Source organism: Pimephales promelas, chromosome 14, assembly GCF_988280905.1.
Source record: "Pimephales promelas chromosome 14, fPimPro1.hap1.1, whole genome shotgun sequence".
In the NCBI taxonomy this organism is placed as follows: Eukaryota; Metazoa; Chordata; class Actinopteri; order Cypriniformes; family Leuciscidae; genus Pimephales; species Pimephales promelas.
The window spans coordinates 3,777,574-3,798,962 of record NC_142782.1 but is presented as its reverse complement, the minus strand read 5'-3'; the positions used below and the strand labels follow the sequence as shown (position 1 = coordinate 3,798,962).

The window sequence follows — 21,389 nt, the reverse complement described above, 5'->3', positions numbered from 1 at the left end:
TTCTCATCATAGTGTTTAAATAACATGTACAGCTTCACCTCCGTGTGAAGTGTGATGGCTTTAAAAAGAAAAAAAATATCAATGTGTGCATACACACACATGCTCACAATCATATACACTCACAGACAAGCAATAAGCAGTACCCATGATAAAGCAGTAATTCTGACACTAACACTGTAATATTTACCACTGAACCTTTAACAAAAACGTCTACCTCAACATTTCTTCAGGATGTACACCGTGCTTTTTAAAGGGATACTCCACTTTTTTTGAAAATAGGCTCATTTTACAACTCCCCCAGAGTTAAGCAGTTGAGTTTTACCGTTTTTGAATCCATTCAGCCGATTTTCTGATATTTAGAAGAATATCAGTAACCAGACAGTTTCTGGTCTCATTGACTTCCATAGTATTTTTTTTTCCTACTATGGAAGTCAATGAGACCAGAAACTGTCTGTTTACGGATATTCTTATCAGAAAATCATCTGAATGCATTTGAAAACGGTGAAACTCAACCGTTTAACTCTGGGGGAGTTGTAAAACGAGCCTATTTCCAAAAAAAGTGGAGTATCCGTTTAAAATAAGCTGGATGTTTAATGTTGCTCTTTACATTTCATGAAACAAAGTGTTTAGGTAGAAAAATGGCGACCAAAACTTAGTACTTCCTAAATGTGCCTGTTTGTTTTTTACATTCTAAAGGGATTTCAAGACGATTTTGCTTTCCATCATGATATCAAAAGCAGTCCAACTTCAGTGTCTAAAATGCGTCCTTTAAAATGAACCTCGATCCGTTTCTCTTTGGCACAACCAAATCACTTGATAAACGTTCAATTATGCGCACAGTCTTGAGTTGAGGCGGCAGCTATGCGATTTATGTATATAAATCCAAACCGGGGGCACGTTCGGTATATAAACCACATACTCGACGCCCCTGACCTCTTTCACATTGATAGTGTGTGACATTGAAAATCCAAAAAGGCAGCCTCAGCGTTCCTCACACAATAAATAAACAACTAAACATCACTGCCGATCAGATACGGTCCTCTTCACATTACAGTAAACCTTGGCTGGCAGTGTCATGCAGAATCCCTTGCGAATCATTTTGGGAAAATGCAAAACTGGCCAATGGGAGGGCAACATGATGATTGTAGGAGAGGGAGAGGCGCGTCTCCTCCTCCTCCAGCGATTGGCCAGTGGTTTGACGGACAGGGCCCTATAGGGGCACAGGGAGGTCAGGTGACCCCAGGCCCTCTTCCAACCACTGGACGTGGAGTGCGGAGCGGCTGTGTATGCGTCTCAGACGGAGCAGGTAAAGGAGGATGGACAAAACCACCACCAGGAAACAGGCCAGGAACAGATAGTGGTTATTCATGAAGGAGAAGCTGTGATGCCAGCGAGAGTGGGAGCCCTTCAGACTCTCCTGCTGGATGTCCCTGACCAAACCATACACAAGAAAACGTGTCACACAGCATTATCAAAACTGCATCTATGCATTATTTCATCAGATCTACACAACATGTGTAAATGTGGATAGTAGTAATACAAAAGGTTAACTTCAAATACTCCATAAAACGGGCAATAAAATCACAAAGACAAAAGATAATAAAACAACTGCGTGCAAAGTGGCAAAAACCTAACATTACATGTCTGTCTCCGAGACGCTCGTATTAGCAAAACGCCACTTTGACAGTTGGAAGATGCTAATTATAAGGCAAAGGGGTTATAAACCCACACAAATTTTATGTTTATGAATTCTGTTAGCTATTATTTTAATATATATGCTCATTTTACTAGCTGATGTTGCAGGAAATACTGTTAAGTAAAAAAATAAATATTCATATTTTTTGGGACTTTGGATACAATTTAAAAGAACTGTTTTCTAAGTGAATATATTTTAAATTGTAATTTAATCCGGTGTTGGCAAAGCTGAATTTATCATCATCATTCCACCAGTTTTGTCACATGATCCTTCAGAAATCATTTTTCATATGCCGATATGCTGCTCAAGACACATTTCTGATTATTATCAGTGCAAGCTTAATATTTTTGTGGAAACTGATACATTTTTTTTAGGATTCAGAAAATCCCCAAAACTACATTTATTTGAAATATGATTTAAATATTGTTTACTGTTACTTTTAATGCATCCTTGCTAAATAAAAGAAAACAAATGGCAGTTTTGAACAGTTAATTTGTATACAAAATAAAAAATTTGGGTGTTTCAAAAGAAAAGACGACTCAAAACAAGTCGAGGCCACAAGTGATGTCCGGCCTAGGTCCTGTTTTTCTATAAATTTTTTGCAAAAAAAATTATAAAGCTGTAGTTTGTGTTTTTACCAAATAATTTTGTCAGCTAAATAGCTTAACCAAGTTAAGTGTTTTGTTCTTACCTCATATTTAAAATATTTTCCTCATATATATATATATATATATATATATATATATATTGAGGAATATATATATATATATATACATACATACATACATATCAAAAGTTTTAGATTGGTAAGATTTTTTATGTTTTTAAAAGAAGTCTCTTCTGCTCACCAAGGCTGCAATTATTTGATAAAAAAAAACAAAAAAAACAAAACAGTAATATTGTGTAATATTATTACAATTTCAAACAGCGGTTTTCTATGTGAATATACAGTGAAGTGTAATTTATTCCTGTGATCAAAGCTGAATTTACAGCATCATTACTCCAGTCTTCAGTGTCACATGATCCTGCAGAAATTATTATAATATGATGCTCAAGAAACATTTATGATTATTATCCATGTTGAAAACAGTTTTTTATATTTTTATTTCAGGATTCTTTGATGAATACAAAGCTTTTGTAACATTAATCACTACCATTGAAAAGTTTGGGGTCAGTGAGAATTTATTTTTTATTTTGGGGGGAAAGAAATTAGAAAATACTTTTATTCATCAAGGATGAGTTAAATTGATCAAAAGTTACAGTAAAGACATTTATAATGTTAGAAATGATTATATTTTCTTTTGAACTTTCTATTCAGTTACTAAAATAGTAAACGACTGTTTTCAACATTGAAAATAATAATTTAGGTTTTTTGAGCATAAAATCAGCATATTAGAATGATTTCTGAAGACATGTGACTCTGAAAACTAATGTGTGATCAGCAACAATAATGATGTTGAAAATTCAGCTTTCAAATTACATTTTAAAATATATTAAAATAGAAAACAGTCCTTTTAAATATGTCACAATATGACATATGTCATAATATGTCACAATATTACTGTTTGTCATTTTTTTTTTTTTAAATAAAGCAGCCTTGGTGAGCAGAAGAGACTTCATTTAAAAACATAAAAAAATCTTACCGATCTAAAACTTTTGACCGGTAGTGTATATGTACATCTACAGTCATCTAGGGAAAAATATTGTACCTTAGAGGTAGAAAGCGTGTGCGGTACAAAATGGCTCCTAATGTCCACTGCACTTCTTTGTCATACACCAGCAGAGCCGTCCTGAGGTTCTCGTACGCCGCTGGAAAGGCGAAACCTGAGTGGAGCACCTCGTACATCCACGCAGACTTGAAGCACTGATACCTGCAGGAAGACAGGAGCGGACAAACTGATCACGGAAATGACGTGCGTATTACTGATGTTTTCTCAACAGTTGAATGAGTAAGTGAATGAGTAAATGCTGGCTAAAGGTTTAGTATTTGAAACTTACTTCAATCTATGCTGGTCAGCATGCGAGGCGTAAAGACCTCGGTCAAACCGTTCTTTCAAAGTTTTCCACTGGGTGGCACAGTAACTCTGAAATGAAATGGATCAGGTCAATAACTTTAAAAACAAACAGTTTTTGTAAATGTACAATGACTACAGTAATAAGCTTGTAAATGAGCGCAGGTGTATGCTTGGAAACACATGACACCGTTTTGCGCACCCTGCACTTTTTTGTGGCCTCTGGAATATACATTTTATGTGAGCTTTTTTGTTAGCTATTTTTGGATCTACACGCTGCAAGGAATTCTATTCATTCATGAGTTTTTGGACTAGTGTATTGCGCTACACTTTTCTGTTCCGTCCAAAATCATTTTATCCATCAAAGCTTTATTTTTAAAACATCAAAACATTACTTCTGCATTTGTAACGGCGGGTTAAATGCATTCATGTCTGAGTCTGTAAATGGATCTAAATGCCACTTCACATGCAGCTTCTGCTTGCTCTCTATTGCAAAGACGGATTTAGTTGATACTGATTTCAATTGATTGGTAACAGCCCTACAGTGTCTTATTATTCCAACAGAAATTGATTAAATGTAATTTGACATAATTAAATGTTGCCTATGTATCATTTATTAAGAAACTGATTGCCTTTATAAAGGTAAAAAAAATCAGATGAAATGTAAAAGTCACTGGCCAAAAAAACACACACAGCAAAATATAGTCTAATCATCGTTATCGACAAAATCCCAGAAAATATTGAGACATCATTTTTGTCAATATAGCACACTTTCGTGAAACAAAAAGAGAAATTTTAAAGAATGTTCACACTTTAATTCTAAAGAAGCAGACTGCCCATTTTGGTCGGCACGTTTTTTGTTCTTCAGTCGAAAAGAAATTAAGGCTTTTTATGAAAACATTCCAGCATTTTCTCCATATAATGGACTTCATTGGGAACCAAACGGTTCAAGGTCCGAATGAGAGTTTCAGTGCAGCTTCAAAGGGCTTTAAACGACACCAGACGATGAATAAGGGTCTTATCAAGCGAAACGATCGCTCATTTAAAAAATAAATAACAAAGGTTTACGTTTTATAAGCACAAATGCTCGCCTTGCTCTGTCCTGTGTGACTCTCCTGTTCGAACTCGTTCATCAAAATGAACAAATCTTTTTTGAGTCGTTTCGTTTATTTCATTCGTTGAATGAACCAAGTGACTCGTTCGTTGGAGTTCGAACAGGAGTCACAAACGCACATCACAGAACAAAGCAAGGCGAGCATTTGAGCTTATAAAACGTATACTTTGAAATTGATTTTTGAAATGACTGCTCGTTTCGCTTGATAAGACCCTTATTCACCGTCTGATGTCGTTTAAAGCCCTTTGAACACTTTTGGACCTTGAATCGTTTGGTTCCCATTGAAGTCCATTATATCTGGAGAAAATCCTGAAATGTTTTCATCAAAAACCTTAATTTCCTTTCGACTAAAGAAAGAATGACATGGACATCTTAGATGACATGGGGGTGAGTAAATTATCAGCAAAAGTTTTCAAAAAAAAAAAACGTTTGTGTTCAACAGAACAAAGAAACTCATACACTCAAGATGTTCTAAACCTGTAATTAAAACACCATCCCTTTATTTCAATGGAAAAGGAACATGGTGAACTTTCTCCAGGGTGTCAGTGTACCTTAGCAGCATTGGAATATTTGGTGGAGTTGTAGTCTCCTCCCATGCGCAGCACATCTTCAGTACAGTAGTAAAACTCAGAGAAGCCGTAGAACTGGCTGTTGGGGAAGTCGATGGGCGGCTGGTAGACTCCGTTAAGCGATGTGCTGGTGTCATTGGTGCGGTTGAGGAACGGCTGGAGGAGCAGACGGCAGCGCTCGAAGTCTCCTGTGCCACGCAGGTGCACCCTCTGGTCCTGAGGACCCAGCTCATCCTGCAGGTCAGCTGGCAGGCAGGGGTCGAGGATGGGCGAGTCTGAACTCTCTCCCTGATGCTGACCCAGGAGCCTGGAGACAGCGGAGAGCAATGGAACAATTCTAAGAAATGTTGAGTGACCGAGCAAATGTTCACAATATATATATGCGCAAAATTACCCATCATCACGAATACTGTTAAGATTCCTATGACTAGTTAGACTCAATGGAAGATGTCTTAACCTGTTATGTTAATGGTTATTTAAACTTCAAGATCAGTTCAAGTTCACTCAGTTTCAATGAATTGATTCCAAACTGATAATTGTTTTTGTTATAACTTAATATTTACAGATACTGAGTTTATTTTTAATAAATTGAAAGTTTTAAGAAAGAAAGAAAAAACAAGTAGATAATATTTAAGTTTACTGAAATATGAAATGCAGTTCCTAGTGATCATTTGGTGGAAGAGTGTGAAAATGTACGTGTATTAACTTTAAGTTATAATTAACTACACTACCATTCAAAAGTTTGAGGCTGGTACATTTTTTTAAAATGTTTTTAAAAGAAGCCTCTTTCTGCTCACCAAGGATGGATTTATTTGATCCAAAAATTGTAATATTGTGAAATTTTATTATAATAAAAAATTCTATGTGAATATATTGTAAAATTTGATTTATTCCTGTGATCCTGTCATTACTCTATGACAGGATCTTCAGTGTCACATGATCCTTCGGAAATCACTCTAATATGATGATCTGATGGTCAAGAAATACAGTATTTCAATCTTGATTAATTTGATTAAAATCTTGGTTATTTGATTAATAGAGTTCAAAAGAACAGCATTTATTTGAAATTGAAATATTTTGTAACATTCTAAACGTCTTTATTGACACTTTTGCATTATTGCTGAATAAAAGTATTAATTTCTTTAAAAAAAAAAAAAGACTGACCCCTTTTGAACAGTAGTTAATGGAAACTTGTTTCCGCCACAGAATGAAAAATAAAAAAGGTAATCGCGACATTTTATCTCACAATTCTGACTTTATTTCTCAGAATTGCAAAATATAAAGTCAGAATTGCGTGATATAAAGTTGCAATTGCGAGATATAAAGTCAGAATTGCGAGATATAAAGTCAGAATTACGTAATATAAAGTCAGAATTGCGTGATATAAAGTCAGAATTGCGAGATATAAAGTCAGAATTACGTGATGTAAAGTCAGAATTACGTGATAAAGTCAGAATTGCAAGATATAAAGTCAGAATTGCAAGATATAAAGTCAGAAATGCATGATATAAAGTCAGGATTGCGAGATATAAAGTCGCAATTGCAAGATATAGTCAGAAATGCAAGATATAAAGTCAGAAATGAGAGATATAAAGTTGAAATTGTGAGATATAAAGTCAGAAATACATGATAGTCAGAATTGCGAGATAAAAAGTCAGAATTGCGTGATATAAAGTTGCAATTGCAAGACATAGTCAGAAATGCGAGATATAAAGTCAGAAATACGTGATAGTCAGAATTGCGAGATATAAAGTCGCAATTGCAAGATAGTCAGAAATGCGAGATATAAAGTCAGAAATGCGAGATATAAAGTCAGAATTGCGAGATATAAAGTCAGAATTGCGAGATATAAAGTCAGAATTGCAAGATATAAAGTCAGAATTGCGAGATATAAAGTCAGAATTGCAAGATATAAAGTCAGAATTGCAAGATATAAAGTCGCAATTGCGAGATATAAACTATTCTGATACTAACTTTTTCCCTTAGAATTGGGCTGATGTCAGAATTTCGCAATTATGTGTTATAAAGTCAAAATTGCAAGATGTAAACTCGCAATTGTGAGAAAAAAAAGTCAGAATTATGAGACAAAAAGTCGCACTTCTGTTATTTTTTCCTCAGAATTGCGACCTTATATATCTTAATAATAATAATACATGATCCTACTTGTTTTGGATTTGTGTGTTGCTGATGAGGTTTTCCTCGTATCTCTGGCGGGCCGCGTTTCCTCCGAAACCCAAAAAAGTTGAGACGTAAACACGGTACACGTGTTCGGTTCTGTGAGCGTCGCAGCCCAGGTTAAACTCCGCCAGCAAATTCTTGGCTATCTCTTCCTGGTAGCACAGAGAGAAATATAAGACAGCTGTGGAAAACAGATGTTAACAGAGGTTCCTTCTGGGCAACACAGTCTTCTAAAAATACAGATCTACAGATCTGAGAGGCTGAATTGCACATTTCTTTAAACACAAAGGCAGCAAAGCAAGTGAAGCGAGAAGCAGCATCATATTTGCATGATGACATTTAAAAGAATGTTCGGGGTTCAGAACAAGTGGAGTTCGATCAAAAGCATGTGAATTACCACAGAAAATAATGAACTCATCCTTCAGTAATTCGGAAAATTTACATGAATGCACTTACAATGGAAGTCTATGGGGCTCCAATGGAGGGGTTTGCATGGACCAAGTTATTATGTAATCTCATCGCTTCAAAAGTTTGGGGTCAGTAATTTGTTCTTTGTAGGAAATCAATACTTTGTCCCAGCATGTTAAATTGATCAAAAGTGACCATTTTTATAGATTTAAACAAATTCTAATTTTATTTTTACTTTATATTAAAAGAACACCTATTACAATTTCCAAAAAATAAGCATCACAACAGTTTTCAACATTGATAATAATCATAAATGTTTTTTTCTTCATCATATTAGAGTGACATTTGAAGGATCATGTGACGCCGAAGACTGGAGTAACGATGCTGAAAATTCAGCTTTGATCACAGGAATAAATTATATTTTAAATATATTCAAATGTAAAGTTAAAATAAAGTTATTTTAAATTGTAATATTTCACAATATTACTGTTTTTACTGTATATTTGATCAAACAAATGCAACCTTGGTGATCAGAAGAGACTTTTCAACAACATTCTTTAAAAAAATCGTACAGACCGCAAACTTTAGTAGTGTCTTGACCCATAGACTTCCATTGTAAGGCCATTACTGTAAACATGTATTTGTTGTTGTATGTACAAAATGAGAGATTATGATCATATTGAGTGGTAATCGACAGCACAGCTTCAAAAGTGCTGATCTGAGAACATTCCTTAAATAGCTCATAAGCTCTAATTCAGCTGCAGAAAAATACTGAAGAACACAAGGAAAACATTTGAACACTTCATCCTGATTCCAGCAGCAGGCATCCTGTTATATCCGATTACATGCCATTGGGATTGTGCTGAGAATAGGTCAAATATAGGTCAAAAACACCCAAATGGCACACGCACACACACAATTGAAGTCTATGAAACTCTCCCCTAATTACTGGGATTCGATTAAATGATCCAATATTGTTTAAAGGGGTCACATCATGAATAAAAGTAAAAACATGGTTATCTAATTTACATACAGAAGCCTAAAAAGGTACAGCAGGAAAAACAGCCAGATTAATTATGAGAATCAGAGAGAGGTAAGAAATGGCCATCTGAAATAAAACAATCCGATGAAGAGAAAATGTAAATTTGAAAAAAAAATTATATGATTTGTTTTGCACAAACCTAACCTCATTGGGCAACAAGCAGCAGATTGTACGAATTACTCTGAATGGGATCGCACGAATTAGTCCGAATGGGATCCTATGAATTCATATGAATTAGAGACCAATTCACAATTTTTTTTAAAAACTAAGCATGAAGGTCCATCCCTTAACCTAATCCTCAGTATGACGTAAGCAGATCAATCTCCAAATGCTATAGTGCAAAACACTCCGAACGGGAACCTATGAACGAATGACTCCGAACGGAAACCTACGAACAAATGACTCCGAACGGGAACCTACGAACAAATGACTCCGAACGGGAACCTACGAACGAATGACTCCGAACGGGAACCTACGAAACGCATGACTCCGAACGGGAACCGACGAACGAATGACTCCGAACGGAAACCTACGAACAAATGACTCCGAACGGGAACCTACGAACGCATGACTCCGAACGGAAACCTACGAACGAATGACTCCGAACGGGAACCTACGAACGAATGACTCCGAACGGGAACCTACGAAACGCATGACTCCGAACGGGAACCGACGAACGAATGACTCCGAACGGAAACCTACGAACAAATGACTCCGAACGGAAACCTACGAAGAAATGACTCCGAACAGGAACCTACGAACGAATGACTCCGAACGGGAACCGACGAACGAATGACTCCAAACGGGAACCGACAAACGAATGACTCCGAACGGAAACCTACGAACGAATGACTCCGAACGGGAACCGACGAACGAATGACTCCGAACGGGAACCTACGAACGAATGACTCCGAACGGGAACCGACGAACGAATGACTCCGAACGGGAACCTACAAACGAATGACTCCGAACGGGAACCTACAAACGCATGACTCCGAACGGGAACCTACGAACGAATGACTCCGAACGGGAACCGACGAACGAATGACTCCGAACGGGAACCTACGAACGAATGACTCCGAACGGGAACCGACGAACGCATGACTCCGAACGGGAACCTACGAACGAATGACTCCGAACGGGAACCTACGAACGAATGACTCCGAACGGGAACCGACGAACGCATGACTCCGAACGGGAACCTACAAACGAATGACTCCGAACGGGAACCTACAAACGCATGACTCCGAACGGGAACCTACGAACGAATGACTCCGAACGGGAACCGACGAACGAATGACTCCGAACGGGAACCTACAAACGCATGACTCCGAACGGGAACCTACGAACGAATGACTCCGAACGGGAACCGACGAACGAATGACTCCGAACGGAAACCTACGAACGAATGACTCCGAACGGGAACCTACGAAACGCATGACTCCGAACGGGAACCTACGAACAAATGACTCCGAACAGGAACCTACGAACAAATGACTCCGAACGGGAACCTACAAACGCATGACTCCGAACGGGAACCTACGGACGCATGACTTAGAGTGGGAACCTACGAACGAACGACTCAGAACGGGAACCTACGAACGAACGACTCCGAACGGAAACCTACGAAGGAACGTTTCCGAACGGAAACCTACAAACGTCTCCGAACGGAAACCTACAAATGACTCCGAACGGAAACATACGAACGACTCCCAAGGGAAACCTACGAATGACTCCGAACGGGGAACCTACGAATGACTCCGCACGGGAACCTACGAATGACTCCGCACGGGAACCTACGAATGACTCCACACGGGAACCTACGAATGACTCCACACGGGAACCTACGAATGACTCCACACGGGAACCTACGAATGACTCCACACGGGAACCCTCCGAAAGGGAACCTACGAATGACTCCGAACGGGAAAGTACAAATGACTCCGAACGGGAACCTACGAATGACTCCGAACGAGATTGTATGAATTAGCCACCACGCTACAAGTATCCATGAGAGCGTTATGAACAATTTTTTTTATTTTTAATTAATTAATTATTAAACAATTTTTGCCATGAGAAACCTTGACTAATATTACAAATGGACTTCAGGAGGGGGTTGAATATAGTCTCTTTAAGGAATGCCGGCTGAGGAGCGGTTAGTTTCGGTCTCGGAGCGTAAGCACCATGCTTGCTATTTTGCATGCTGCAGGCTTATCTCAGTCCAAGGCATCAGTTCAGCAAATTCACCACCACTGGGCCAAGGACCACAGAGTACCAGGAGAACAAGAATGAGAGAGTGAGAATGACAAAGCCAAACTTTTAGCTTTCAAATATACGGGAAATTGTATAATAACCTGTTGTGGAGAAGCAAAGCTTACAGTTTTGGGCACTTCGTATGCGATTTGAGTGGAGACGCCACCCATGTCCAATACACCAGCCGTACGCTTGCGCACCAGCGTCTCCTGCTGGTCACTACCGGGAACCTGCACCTCCACCACTGCCTCATGTTCTGAAACACAAGTCAAGAAAACAGAAGAAAGAGAAATGTAGCTGAAGCAAAAAATGTCTTTTGTAGCACGTTTAAAATGTTGCGAAAGAACAAAATGACACAGTATCTCTTACCATCCTCAACATGATTGAATCGTCCCAGAACAAAGTTGATACCTATCCATGCATATACTCCTGCAAAAACAGAAAATAAATAAATACAATTCCACAGAATTCAGGTTTTCACTCAGCACAAAAAAATGCAGTCAGTAAGATTTTCCCCCCCCAAAGAAATACATTTATTCAGCAAGGATATATTAAATTGATAAGTGACAGTAGAGACATTTATAATATAATTGCATTTATAAAAGCAAGTGTTGCAAATTAGCTTTAGCTATTAGCACTATGATACATACGGAGGCCCCCTAGTCCCACTTTGGAAAAAAAAATAATAATTTTAACTATCTTGTGGCCTCAAGATACTAACTCGTGGCCTCAAGATAGTAACTCATGGCCTCAAGATACTAATTCGTGGCCTCAAGATACTAACTCGTGGCCTCAAGATAGTAACTCGTGGCCTCAAGATAGTAACTCGTGGCCTCAAGATACTAACTCGTGGCCTCAAGATACTAACTCGTGGCCTCAAGATACTAACTCGTGGCCTCAAGATAGTAACTCGTGGCCTCAAGATACTAACTCGTGGCCTCAAGATAGTAACTCGTGGCCTCAAGATACTAACTCGTGGCCTCAAGATAGTAACTCGTGGCCTCAAGATAGTAACTCGTGGCCTCAAGATAGTAACTCGTGGCCTCAAGATAGTAACTCGTGGCCTCAAGATAGTAACTCGTGGCCTCAAGATAGTAACTCGTGGCCTCAAGATAGTAACTCGTGGCCTCAAGATAGTAACTCGTGGCCTCAAGATACTAACTCGTGGCCTCAAGATACTAACTCGTGGCCTCAAGATACTAACTCGTGGCCTCAAGATAGTAACTCGTGGCCTCAAGATAGTAACTCGTGGCCTCAAGATACTAACTCGTGGCCTCAAGATACTAACTCGTGGCCTCAAGATAGTAACTCGTGGCCTCAAGATAGTAACTCGTGGCCTCAAGATAGTAACTCGAGGCCTCAAGATACTAACTCGTGGCCTCAAGATAGTAACTCGTGGCCTCAAGATACTAACTCGTGGCCTCAAGATAGTAACTCGTGGCCTCAAGATACTAACTCGTGGCCTCAAGATAGTAACTCGTGGCCTCAAGATAGTAACTCGTGGCCTCAAGATACTAACTCGTGGCCTCAAGATACTAACTCGTGGCCTCAAGATAGTAACTCGTGGCCTAAAGATAGTAACTCGTGGCCTCAAGATAGTAACTCGTGGCCTCAAGATAGTAACTCGTGGCCTCAAGATACTAACTCGTGGCCTCAAGATACTAACTCGTGGCCTCAAGATACTAACTCGTGGCCTCAAGATACTAACTCGTGGCCTCAAGATACTAACTCGTGGCCTCAAGATACTAACTCGTGGCCTCAAGATAGTAACTCGTGGCCTCAAGATAGTAACTCGTGGCCTCAAGATACTAACTCGTGGCCTCAAGATAGTAACTCGTGGCCTCAAGATAGTAACTCGTGGCCTCAAGATAGTAACTTGTGGCCTCAAGATACTAACTCGTGGCCTCAAGATAGTAACTCGTGGCCTCAAGATAGTAACTCGTGGCCTCAAGATACTAACTCGTGGCCTCAAGATAGTAACTCGTGGCCTCAAGATAGTAACTCGTGGCCTCAAGATACTAACTCGTGGCCTCAAGATAGTAACTCGTGGCCTCAAGATAGTAACTCGTGGCCTCAAGATAGTAACTCGTGGCCTCAAGATAGTAACTCGTGGCCTCAAGATAGTAACTCGTGGCCTCAAGATAGTAACTCGTGGCCTCAAGATACTAACTCGTGGCCTCAAGATAGTAACTCGTGGCCTCAAGATAGTAACTCGTGGCCTCAAGATAGTAACTTGTGGCCTCAAGATACTAACTCGTGGCCTCAAGATACTAACTCGTGGCCTCAAGATAGTAACTCGTGGCCTCAAGATAGTAACTCGTGGCCTCAAGATAGTAACTCGTGGCCTCAAGATAGTAACTCGTGGCCTCAAGATACTAACTCGTGGCCTCAAGATAGTAACTCGTGGCCTCAAGAAACTAACTCGTAAGATACTAGCACAACTGTTTTCAACACTGATAATAATCAGAAATGTTCCTTGAGCATCAAATCATCATATTAGAATGATTTCTGAAGGATCATGTGACACTGAAGACTGGAGTAATGATGCTGAAAATTCAGCTTTGATCACAGGAATAAATTACAAATTAAAATATAAAGAAGTTTTTTTTTTAAATCAAATAAATGCAGCATTAGTGAGCGTTTCAAAATGGTCCGGACTAGTGTGGATTTGTGCAACATTTGAATTAACCCTTTCATTTATGAACTGATGACTCCAGAGATGTTCAAGAAAGGTTCAGAGGTGGTTCTTACCTTCCTGTTTGCCTGAGATAACTTCCACATGCGAGTCGGAGAACAAGAAGTTGAAATTCACAGGAATGTCAGTCCGCAAATCCTCGAGCAGGGCCTCCTGTTGACTGCAAACAAACACAATCTCTTAGCACATGTGGCGGCTTTCCCACAGCATGCATCTAATAGAAGTGTGTGACTGGACACCTTTCAGGCAGGACTCGCATCCCCGCAGTGCACAGGATGTAGAGAGGCGTTTCCTGGTGCTTGTTTTTAGGGATGTGTTGAGCAGCAAAGCTCAACAGAGGGCTGATGTAGTCGCTGGCCTTGTCTGGTGTGGATGCATACTCAGAGATACCTGAACAGAACGGTAATAATATTATTTATAAGGGCGGGTATAGACAAACATCATGATTTAACTTTGACCGAACACTGATTAATTTGGGTATAAATCAGGTAAAGTACGTCATTTTTTCTCAAAAAAAAAAAAAAAACCTCCCTCAAATAAAGCTGTAAACCATACAGGGAACCACCATGTCAGTCGGTCCAATACTGTAGTATTAAAAAGTTAAAATTAACGCTCAAATTAAACTGATTTTTTTTACAAACTTTTAATTGCACATAAGGCAGTTTTATAATAATTCCTTTTTTATGACGGATTGATTCAAACATACATTAAAAAAAGACACAACTTGAGGTCCACCAGTGTTGAAAATCCAGCTTTTAATGTTGTTTATGTGTCTATGTGGAGTTTTTAATATGCTTTAAGACAAACCATTAGGGCTGGGTAATAAATATCGATTTCTCGATATTAATCGATTCTCATTTTTACGAACCAATATCGATTCTTAAATATAAAGAATCGATTAGTCATCCTGCTTCATTTGAATGAATGGGACATTGAATCGCGGCTGCGCGCATCCAAAAAAAAAAAAAAAAAAAAAAAAAAAAAAAACGCAATAATCTTTGTCCTTTGTTACTATTGGTATGAAACAAAGTCTTAATTTTTAAATTATGTTCATTTTCTTTAGAAATTCAAAAATATAAATAGCGTTTTGGTGCTGTGGCGTGAGATCGCTCTGGCTCAGCTCCAGAGAAGCAGCAGCGCTGATCTCTCCTCCGGCTTAATAATACCAGTCACAGCGCCAAATAAACATGAATGAGCATCTAAAGTGTGTGAAAAGATAGAGTACAACTTAACGAAATCTGTATCATGTCACATTGATTCGCTCAATCAGCGTTTCAGTTAAACAGCTTGTAATCAATGTCATATATAGTCATATTTACCTCAGAAAACCCGCATAAACTCGTTAGTCAGCTAGAAAAAATAACTCTAGAGAGGAGCATTTTGCTAAATATATACACCATATTACATATGCATTATAATCTTCAATATTTAATGCATAGCCTATTTGAATAAATCTGGCAAGTTTTTATGACAGCCACCATTTAAATGTTTATATTTCATATAATCTTCTTATTATAAAAATAAATAAAAGTGTAATTTAAGTGTTTGTGTAGCTACAAAACAGTTCATTATTACCTTCATATTAGGCTAATGAAGCCTAGTAGGCTACAACTAGACTCCCATAGTTTACAGCGTTAGTTAAGAGATTTGATTTCCTTAAGAAAATTTGCCATTTATTGTAACTGATATCCAAAATAATAAATATTGAATCGAAATCGAATCGAATTGTGAAATTTGTGCCCTACAAACCATGTGTAAATTCATCAGTCGACAGCATTGCTGAGTATTTTATTAAAACTGCAGTGAACCAAAGACAGTCTCAGATCAACGTGTGACCGTCAACGAGTGGATCTCTGAGCCGAGTGAGTGGAGGCGGGGCTCATTTGATCGCAATGGTTGCCGCCCACCTGAGTTGCTTTTTCAATGATGCACGACTCACAATGACGGGAACATCTGATCTGTCCACATATCATTATTTCCGCATATGAATGAGGCCTAAAAAAGAACTAACACGTTCGTGGTTCATATCCGATCTGTGTCCCATCACATGGGAGAATTGGAGAATCAGAATAGGGTAAATGCAGCCTAAGATCTCAGCATAGGCCATCTATCAATATCGGTTGACTACTAAGTTTACCATTCCAGCTAGGGTTGGGTATCGTTTGAATTTGAACGATTCTGATTCCGATTGCAAATCCTTGTTTCGATTCCGGTTCCTAACGATTCTCGATTCTGATTCTTTTAAGAGGCAGGGTCAAAAATGTTTAGCTAACCTTGCTAACCAACGGCCTTTCTGAAGGACATACTCCTTCTGTAAAAATACTCCTTTTGTCAAAAATTTTGCATTTTGCCGAGATTTCGTTATTTTTAAAAAAGTGAAGCCACACTTTGGATCGCCGACGTAAGGTACTCATGTTCGACTCGCGTGGTTATGCCAACACTTCCGGTAGACGCTTCTTCGTTGGTGTTGTTCAGCGGTTTCTTCTTCTGCTCGGTGGGCTGTGAATATCGAAACTAGGAATCGAAATTTTAACTTTTGAACTTTTGAAGTCTCGGTTCCAATCGATACTCGATTCTCGATACCCAACCCTAGTTCCAGCCCATGATTCTGCTCATTCATCCACACACTGACCTGGCTTGATCTTCATCACTACAGGCTTCCTGTGCTTGTCTCGCATCTGCTTGATGTCGAGGAGTTCGTGCAGGTTGCCGTTGTGCCGGGGCCATGTGTATACGAACACGCGGGAGCCACTGCTTCCACAGTCCACCACCAGCCCGTAGTTCAGATTGGGGTTATTGGTGTCCGTGGCATCCATGTCCGGCACCCGACCCAAACGTCTAGACGAGACACATTGATCACGATGATTAGATTGGCTGAGGTGCGTTACAGAAGTAAGAGAAGTGATCAGAAGTGATGGGTGTTTTACGTGTGGAGGTGCCGGTCCTCTCTTAGCCAGCTGTACTGGCCCTTCTCCGTGACCAGCAGCAGGTACAGCACCCCCGTCACACCGACCAGCAGACCCAGCAGCAGCAACTGCCTGAAGGACGGCAGCAGGAACCGGGGCAGCATCACCGGAGACAGGCTGAAGTGCCAGGATGCTGGAAACAGGCAGGAAATGCTAATCCTGCAGGGGGTAAAGATAATGATGAGCAATGCATCACTATAGATACTGATCGGTTCAGATTGGGAAAGACGAGCAGTGGGGAAAAAAAAAAGGTTTGTGTTGGGGGTTAGTTGACACAAACATGAAAATCCTGTAGTCAAGTACTCACTCTCATGTCGTTCCAAACCCGTAAGACTTTCATTCGGCTTCGGAAAAACACTAATGAAGATTTTTAATGAAATGTCCATTAATGCGAAACTCTAACGCTTCATAAAGAGATCATAAAAGAAATCCATTTATCCAAGTCTTCTGTAAAGACACTTTCGCTTTATATGATGAACAGATTTAATTTAGAAGACTTGGATTAAACCGCTCATTTCTTTTATGACCTTTTAATGAACATTTTGAACCGTCAATGCGTTTTGGGTGGAAGGAAAAGGAAATATCTCAAATTCAATTTAAAAACATTTTCATTCGTGTTCCAAGGATGAATGAAAGTCTTAAAATAAACAAGTAAATGATGACAGAATTTTCTTTAACTAACCTTTTAATTAAAATGAGCTAAAACAATTGCTGAACACTTTATTGCAACTTAATTTTATGTGTTCAGTCCACTTGAATATGTCAAATTAAAGTTGACTTAATCCATTTGTGCATGGATGACATGAATCAGTTTTGTTGCATTAACCAAAACACTGGGTATTCTTCCAGCATGCTTTGCAAAGGACTGAATTGGTAGAGTAGCCTATATTTTTTAATTAAGTGTTATTTTATGCAAATATGTATTAAAGTCACCATGAAATCAAAACAGACAATTCTTGTTTTTTTTGACTATTGCGGTATTCATTATAAATGTTTTATCTGTGCACATAATTTTTTTTTTTTTAATTCATTATCTCTTAATAAAATAACCCTTTAACAGAGGTCTCAAACTCGCGGCCCGCGGGCCATTTGAGTTTAATGTGAGTGCGGCCCGCCGTTGCGTTTGCCGTGTTTTTTCCCCCCCTTATGGGCTACCAGATAGCCTCGTGACAGCTTACGGTGGGTTTGTTGCAATAGTTGTCATAGACAACCACGAAGTACAAACATATACGCGCCTGGAAAAAATGAGCGCGCCGCTTCAATTGAGCGCGCTTCATGCGCGCATACATTTGAAACGAACTTGAGCGTGCAAAATATGTGAGCGCGATATGTGAACAGCCCCAAGGCGAGCTTCTACCACCGAATCAGGCTCGCGAGCGACGTGTTGGATATCCCTGCTCTAAAACAATGTGAGAATAATCATTTTGAGTTTTATGTGTTGTGTCTGAACGCGTTCAATGAACGATAGTTCATGAACTTGTTCATATTTTGGGCGAACGTGAACTGAACGTAGCCTACTGTATTACTGCCTGATGAATGTTGCAGTGAACTCGTTCATTCTTGTGTCTGTGAACCAAGGAGCGAGGAGGCGTCGTAAGATCATTTAAAAGGGTTTTATGAGGTCGGTGAGGATAGGAAAATCTTACATGTCTGTGCAAATTTTGCCTGTCGATAAAATGATTGTTATCTGTGGATGTATATGGGCTGTGGCAATCATACTAGCCTAATAATAAAAAAGAAGCTCGCAGCAACATATGGAAAAAAAGAACTATGAACTAGTTCATTTTTGAAATATGAACTGAACTAGTTCATTTTAAAATTTGTGAACTGAACTTTGAACTAGTTCATGTAATGAACTTGGTCCAACAGGTTGATAAGAAGGTTTGCTTTGATATGTGCAAAGTCAGTAATTTGCCTGAGACACTATACATGTGAAAGAATTATTTGTATTTGAAAAGCAGTAATTGTTTTTCTAAGTATAATAAAAGGAAATGTGCCTTTCGGAAAAAAAATAAACATTCAATATAATAGTGTTGTATAAAGAAAATAAAAAGAAAATGTGACTATCATCACAAAGATGTTGTGCATAAGAAAAAGACAAAGAAAGTTTGTAAAATGAACTTCCAACTGTCAGAAGGGCAGCTCATGAAGAACCAATCATGTACAGAAAGGAATGTTCAAATTCAGAGGAACAGTTCAGAAGAAACATTAATAATAAAGATTGAGAAGATTGGATCAGTTGTGCTCCATTTTTGGAATACTTAAATACAATTTTTCTTTTTAGGAATACTTGATGTGGCCCGGCCTGACCCAGACTCTATCTCCAGCGGCCCCCAGTTAATTTGAGTTTGAGACCCCTGCTTTAAGACATATTTTCTCTTCTCTGATGATGTGTTTACTGGCGTGAGGGCGATCCACCAATAGCAAACCCTACATTTGTTCTTGTTCGAGAAGCTGTTTCACTGGGATATATGTCACAATAGGTAAGAAAAGACTATTGCAACTTCTGTTTAATGCCGACTTTAAGGTGCAAAGTTGCAAGGTCAAAATATCACAGGCAAAAAAGGTCCTTTGTCAATTGTGTTAGCAATGCATGAAGCTCAGCTCACACAAAACTTGCTTTCAAACTGAGCAACTTTTGTGAGCTGACCGTCATGCATTGCTACACTATCGACAATAGACAATGGTTTTGACAAACTGGAACCTGTTGTGAAATCTGCATTGCGAATTTTTACATCCCTCATATACAGTATATTATACAATGACTACGCTTTTTATTTGTTTGCTTCATTCAATGTACATAGCTAATGTCAGTGCAGTGATAAACTAAAAACGTTTGTCAAAAATTAAGAATTTTTATTTTGACCCTGATGAATCATCCACAATAACACCAGGGTTGTGCATTTACAGAGTAAAAAGAATAAATAAATTCTTATTTCATCTAAACTTTAAGGGTTTCTTCTTTGAAATAAACTTCATTGATAACAATAAGATGATTATTTATTTGCCATTACATACATAATAAACTTTCCCCATATGAGAAAACCCCTTCCCTCAAATGACTTCAGTTTTGTACTTGCCTTCCCATCGCTGGAGTGGATGAACAGGTGAGGTGGACGAATCAAACCTTTACTGGCAACCTCTTCTCTATACTGGTGTATTCCCCCATGACGTCATATTTCAAGTCATCATCGTCATGATCAAGGTCTTTCACGCGTGTGCAGGTGTGCTGAGGAGACGTGGCATGTCCTGAGTCCTGACAGACACACATCAGGAAGTTAAATAACCGCATCAGCACAGCCACGAGTGTGACGTTTACTAGTTCACTTGTAACTTAACGTTAGTAATTACAGAAGTGCAGCTGTGATGTCTCGCTCAAGATCTAGATATCAATTAATGTCTTTATCTTACAAGCTAGTTAGTTGCCTACATAGACAGCTTTCAGTAGAAGGCGCCTGTGTGTGAACCCCATGTTCGAACACAACCTTAATGCTGTCTAGGTGGGGAGCTCACTAGATTTTGAAACACAACCCCAGATAATGTCTTATCACGAGCTGTCCGTTTCCCAGGCCGAGAACAGTTTCATGATAAAGGATGTTTATTTGATACTTAAAAGTAGGTCAGGTTGTGGAGAGACAGGCAGGAGTGATTTAAAGCTGTCAGGTGTGTTTATCCTCTGATTAACAGTTAGATAAATATCTGTAGGAACGCAGGAAATGTTCTCACCGTTCGGCTACATCTGGGACGGATGCGTCAATAATACAGCCATCCTCTGAGATTTACGTTACGAATTCAAGAGTCCAAGAATTGAAATCCTCTTGGTGAACACATTAATATGGCAGTTTAATTCCTGTGGTGGTGGTGATAGTTCAAATTCGGCCGAGAAAAGGCTTTGATTCCCGGTCGTTACCGAGCAACAGTTCAGTACGATCAGTAGTAAAGCCGGTTAGTGCGCATGCGCGTCGCCGTCGATGCCGGAAACTTGCGCCTGCGTGTGTACACTGCTGCTATGACGTCATTTTGCGTTTCCATTCGTCATTCATATTTATAGGTAACATTTGTTTATTTTTTTTATATTCTTTTAGACTCATAAAAATATATTGTTAAATAGGACCACACCACCGTTCAAAAGTGCAGGGTTGGTAACGTTTTAAAAAACAAAAACTTTTATGTAGCTAGGATGATGTTACAAAGGATTTATATTACAAATAAAAGCTTCGTTTTTAAACGTTCTATTCAAAAACAAATCTGAAAAAAAAGTGTGTCATGGTTTGAATAAAAAAAATTAAGCATATTTTCAACATTGATAAACAATACATAATCCTTGAGCACCAAATCAGCATATTTTAATAATTTCTGAAGGATCAATCAATTTAATTTTCACCATCAGATAAATTCTTTATTATCTTAAAAAGTAATATTCACAATATCACTCTTTTACTGTATTTTTGATTCA

At 38.8% G+C, this 21,389-nt stretch overlaps 1 protein-coding gene across 3 annotated transcripts; it reads right to left on the bottom strand.

The window, feature by feature from the left end:
- Positions 1-499: 499 nt before the first annotated feature.
- entpd4 (ectonucleoside triphosphate diphosphohydrolase 4) lies at positions 500-20,902 on the bottom strand. 3 transcript variants are annotated; one of them, XM_039674898.2, is made up of 13 exons: positions 20,660-20,902; positions 20,014-20,189; positions 16,895-17,092; positions 16,600-16,805; positions 14,207-14,357; positions 14,024-14,127; positions 11,642-11,701; positions 11,374-11,528; positions 7,555-7,721; positions 5,374-5,698; positions 3,695-3,780; positions 3,406-3,567; positions 500-1,430 (listed from the first exon to the last, which is right to left on the bottom strand). In XM_039674898.2, the coding sequence occupies exons 2-13, from the start codon at positions 20,019-20,021 to the stop codon at positions 1,211-1,213; spliced, it is 1,842 nt and encodes a 613-aa protein (XP_039530832.2). In that variant the 5' UTR covers positions 20,022-20,189; positions 20,660-20,902; the 3' UTR covers positions 500-1,210. The 3 variants fall into 3 exon arrangements, with proteins under 3 accessions (XP_039530832.2, XP_039530833.2, XP_039530834.2); XM_039674899.2 differs by having other exon boundaries at positions 20,014-20,182; XM_039674900.2 differs by having other exon boundaries at positions 11,398-11,528; positions 20,660-20,901.
- Positions 20,903-21,389: the final 487 nt, after the last annotated feature.